Source organism: Callospermophilus lateralis, chromosome 2 (assembly GCF_048772815.1).
Source record: "Callospermophilus lateralis isolate mCalLat2 chromosome 2, mCalLat2.hap1, whole genome shotgun sequence".
Classification (NCBI taxonomy): Eukaryota; Metazoa; Chordata; class Mammalia; order Rodentia; family Sciuridae; genus Callospermophilus; species Callospermophilus lateralis.
In genome coordinates, this window is record NC_135306.1 from 154252968 (window position 1) to 154258512 (window position 5545).

A 5545-nucleotide genomic window follows, 5' to 3' on the forward strand; every position below is an offset into this window, starting at 1 on the left:
TGGACATGAAATAGTACCATCCTCAGACTTGTTTTAAGAACAAACGAGCATACAATGCTTAGAAAAATATCTGGAAAATAAGGGCCATATATGTTTTGTTGTTGTTTTAATCTTGAAATCATGTTCTTATGAAAATGCTCAACACCTTCAAAAAAAAGTAATTAGAAGAAGACAAGGAATCTACACTGTACCCAGGAACAGCCTTGGAAAAACTCAGGCTGGTTCACCAAAGAAGTAAGTAGAACTGAGAAAATAGAGTCTGTATGGAAGACAGAAGAAAGCAGGGAGGGAGACATGCCTTCAGAGACAGAGGTTATGGTGGGGACATGAACAGTCCAGGAAAGTGACCAATGGGCAGCAGCTGCTCAAGGTTAAGGGCCATTCTAGGCCCCTGTGGCCTCTCAGTGCTGATGGAGGAGCAGCAGCTGGTGCTCCTGGTGTCCTGCCCAGGCTCAGAAGCAATGCACCTCCCAGCAGGGCTTCTACCTTTCCAGACCCATCTTTTTGTCTTCCTCTTTCTCTTTTGCTTCTGAAGACATTTATCTGCCAAAACTTGATATTGTTTGTTTGACCTTCACATTTTACACAAAATATATGAAAATATTTTATTGTTTCAAATAATCCCATCTTCTTTTCTTTAATACTCATGTATAATTCAAGATTCATCTCAAATCCAAACTTCCCTGTAAAGAATTTACTTACTAACTCCAATAGATATTGATGATCCTATTCTCAGTTTCCATGATTTTTGAAAGTCTGTTGCACTATTCACTATTTTTCAAAAATAGCAAACAAAACTTGTTACATTGTCTGGTAGCCATTCCACGCATTTTTTATCCTCTATCAGAGTAGAATTCACTAGAGTTTTTGTAATCATTTATATTTCACAGTTCATAACATGAATCCAGGTACCTAGAGGGTACCCAGAAAAACTTGTTTGTTCATATTGACAAAATGTTTGTGAAAACTCAATGCAAGCTTTACCATAGAAAACTAATCGTCCACTGACTGTGCAATTGGAAAGATTTCTCCTGCGACTGTGATGTTCAAAATGAGACAGAGTAGAAACTAATAAGTCATAAAAAAGCAAAACTTGTCCAAAACCATGCTACATGCTTTTACTTTTTAAAAAAATTACGTATTAGAGCATGTAATTGGCCAGATGCATCTTTGTTGTTGTTTTTTTTCCTCACTTGAAAAAAAATGGAGGTTGAGACTTAGATTAAATAGTCTGTTAAAGTCTAGTCACTAGATATTAAAAGACAGAGTATTTAAACTTTGGGACTAACTAGATATTAAACTCATATCTCCTCAAACTCTTTCCTACTAACCTTTTGGTTCCTCCACATTTCATCCATTTTTAATGATCTCTCCTCCTTTTTTCACATGTGTTTCCTCTCATGTATCCTGGTCCAACATCTAGATTCTACACACTGAGGCCTGAGACTGAATTATTTTCAACTCTGCCTCTCTTTCATTAAATTCAAGGCATGACAAATATTACTATCAGTGTCTCAAGATTAATGAATGAGTAAAGGAGTGAATTAATTAATAGGTATACTAATAATAACACATTTGCCTCCTTCATATTTAACAAGACAACTATATACTTTAGATACATTTTAAATAAAGGTTGCAAAATGATTAGGACAAAATAGAACACTTAGAAATTTTTGTATGAAACAGAATTTTTTTCAAAAATAGTGAACAAAACTCAAAGATTTTATAAAACATCAAATCTTGCTTGCCATAAAAATTATTAGAAAATATTGCAACCCTGGACCCTTATGGCCCCATGGCAAAAATGCATTTGATCTGCAAAGAATTTGTTCCTAGTGGAGAGGATGTGCTTGCCCACATTAGTCTAACCTCTTACTTCTCCATACAATGTGTGGATACATCAGGCTTACCTTTTGCCTTTTATTAACTTTCTAGTGTCACTAAACATATGATTCTATAAAAATTCATGACAAACATAATCTTTATTGGGAATGAGTATTTTACCTTTTTAATTCTGCATTCTCTATTTTGGCAGATATTTACAAACAATAAACATTAAAAAATATACACTTGCAAAGACTTTAGAAAATCTATGTTTTAGAATGATTTAATATTTCATTTGCATCTTTTATGAATTCTTCTCCACTATTTTCTCTCCATGCCAAACAATGCATTTTGTGATTTGCTTGTCTTAGGTGAGGCCAGTCTTGTCTCCAAATAGGAATTTAATGACTCCTTCACGAATCTGCTTGGTCTTGACTCCATAAACAATTGGGTTCATGGTAGGAGGCAACAGTAGATACAGGTTGGCCACAATGATGTGTATGTGGTGTGGAATAATGTGGCCTCCAAATCGATGAGTGAAGAAAGTGAAAAAAGCAGGTACATACGTGATCACGATGGCACATATATGAGATGTGCAGGTGCTAAAGGCTTTGTTACGAGCATCTGCTGATGACAGGCTCACTACAGCCCGCAAAATCATAGTGTAAGATGCAGAGATACAACAGATATCAAACACCCCAATCAGGAGGGCAACCATCAGACCATAGATAGCATTTACCTTGACGTTGCCACAGGACACCTTGGCCACAGACATGTGGTCGCAGTATGTGTGGGGGATGAGGTGGCCCTGGCAATAGGGCAGGCGTTTGGTGAGGAAAGTGAATGAGATGATGAGCATCACACTCCTCAAGAAAGTGGCAAGACCAGCCTTGGCGATGACAGGGTTGGTGAGGATGGTGGCATAGCGTAAGGGGTAGCAGATGGCCACATAGCGGTCCAGGGCCATGAGCATGAGCACCCCAGACTCCATCCCAGTCAACATGTGGACAAAAAACATCTGGACCAGGCAGGCATTAAAGTCTATCTCCTTGAGGTTGAACCAGAATATGCACAGCATGTTGGGCACAGTGGTGGTGCACAAGGTGACATCAGTGGAGGCAAGCAGGGCCAGGAAGTAGTACATGGGTCGGTGCAGGGCTTCCTCATGACTGATGAGGTAGATGAGTCCCACATTCCCCACAAGAGCAATGATGTACATGAGGCAGAATGGCAGGGAGATCCAGATGTGTGCAGCTTCCAGCCCAGGAACACCATTCAAGATAAAGAATCCTGGTGTCAGGCTGGAGCTATTGGCTCCAGACATAATGGCTGACAGGAGGAGAGCATTTTAGACTCTTTAACACCGACAGTTTCCTGGACAATAAAGTAAACCAAAGGTAGGTAGAGAGCATGAAAACATCTTTTATTAAATTTTTTATTTATTTTATTCATTTATTTATTTTTACTCTGTGAATTCTTTTTTTAAGTTTGTTCTTTTTATATATACATGATAGGAGAATGTATTTTGACATATATACATGGATTATAATTTATTCTAATATAAATTAGGATCCCAATTTTGGATAGTACCATGATTTGGAGTGTCTTCAGTGGTTACCTGTGTGATTTCAATAAGTCCTTTGCAATGAGAAGCTATCAGATTCCCCTGGAGTCACTCTGTCTAGTTTCATGTTCCACCGGCTTCTAACTGCACATAGCATATGATATGAATGTGTTGTTTAACCACATTATGCCTCAGTTTTCTCCATCTATATGAGATCATTGCATTGTTGTCAGGATCATTTATCAGGATTATTCAATAATTTAATTTTATATTATGTGCTAAAACTTTGAATAGTGCAGAGTGAATACTTAATAGAATAAGCAATAATCATGACTGCTATTATTGTCACTTCTGAGTCAGTTTAGAGCATCCCAAGAGATCAAGCTTACATTGGATAATAAGTGTAGATTCAAATAAACCTACTCACCCTCTGTAAACTCAAGTGCCATTGTATATTTTGAGTTAAAAGGATACTGTGGAATTTTGAAAATCTCAGCTATATCAAGAGAATGGCAAGTCAATTATAGAAAATACATGCATTAATATGACAGAACTTAAACATGTGCCTGAATTTTAGATAGAAAAAAAAATATAAACATAAATGTCTTTTAAGATCTGGAATCAGATCCAGGAAAATTTCATTCAACTAAATCCCCTCAAAGATCTTCCTACTTATAAGGTAACTAATCCTGTGTCTTATTGGAATCCCCAAGAATAGAACTGGTCTGTACGGAATGCTGCCTGTGTCTCTGTGTCTTTTCAAGTACCAGAAGCCACCAGAGCTACAAGACTGGAGAAAAGACAGGATGTCAGGAGAGGTGGGGATTTTAGGCTTTACACTGCTGGTTTGTAAAGCTGGTCAGCCATCACAGACTCATCCAAGCATCAATAATATCAATAAACATCAAACCATACTCGTTAGTTTACAAACAGACACACAAACTCAGAGCCAGGTTATCCTTCCCCCTCCTCAGTTCATAGATAATTGTGTACAACCTCCCTCACAATGACACTCAAGGATTCACATGGATTCTGCTGTTAGGCAAACTAATTATAAAATTAGAATATATACAAAAGAAGGAAAAGTAGATGACTAAGTGTCTGCTCTCAGAAAATATGAGATCTGATTTTTTGCTTGCTTACTATGGAGACATGGGCACCCCAGACTCCTTGGGCTAAATCTTGTTTCCAACACTTAGTAGCTGGATGGACTTGAGCAAGTTGCACATTTCACCTTGCAAGTATATTCAAAATTATCAAAGGATACTGATAATAATATATACCATAGACATGTTAGAATGGCTAAATGATACTCTTTTCAGCAGTGCTTGGAATGTGGACATCATCACATGTTATCTACTTTTAAAGTTGTCAGAATATATGATGAGGCCTACACTATTTGCTTAACAGGTATTTATTGATTGTTTCCAACATTTGTGGCACCTTTCTAGTTTCTAGGGATATACTAATCAACCAAGTCATATCTCTTCCACTCAGGGTGCTAATATTTCAATCTAAATATCACAAATTTGTTATAACCATCATTTTATACATGAGGAGATGGAGATGCAAGGTTATTCAAAATATCTATCCTCATAAAGACTTAAAACTGGTATAGGCAAAGTTCAATCAAATAAAACTTTGACTTTAAAGCCACTTGTCTAATCAGACTCCATCTGTTATAATTATTTACCGATCCTAAACACTGAAGAACAGTTGCATAAGCTGAACATAACTAGACTAAAGAACTCATGGTGACACAGAAAGAAACTGATTTTCAATTACAGGAGAGAAAAAACTATTTTTATTGGTGCATAATAGTTATACATAATAGTGGAATTCATTGTGGTGTATTCATATGCACAAATGTTCCTTCATTGTATCTTAAGGAAGAGGTAGAACAAATGTGAGAAGTTACAGGTACAGCAAGTCAAAGTTACAGCAAGTCAATCCTTAGGAAAGGGAGCTCTGTGAAGAGAGAGAATATATCTGTGTCATTGCTGAATTCTCCTCCCTGGGCTTGTTCATACAGATGCTGTATGGCACCCATTTGCAGAGGGAGGGGGTCATGTGGGAGGATTTCTCTATTGAAGCTTCTTTTAACAAGTGCCCTCAATACTTTCTTGGATTCATGTCTGATACTGGTTCACTTTCCAC

The 5545-nt window shown here is 37.2% G+C and overlaps 1 protein-coding gene across 1 annotated transcript; it reads right to left on the reverse strand.

Annotated features, from left to right (window-relative positions):
* Positions 1 to 2191: 2191 nt before the first annotated feature.
* LOC143391418 (olfactory receptor 52N2) lies at positions 2192 to 3148 on the reverse strand. The gene has a single exon (XM_076844121.2). It carries the CDS (start codon positions 3146 to 3148, stop codon positions 2192 to 2194), a length of 957 nt encoding a protein of 318 aa, XP_076700236.2.
* Positions 3149 to 5545: the final 2397 nt, after the last annotated feature.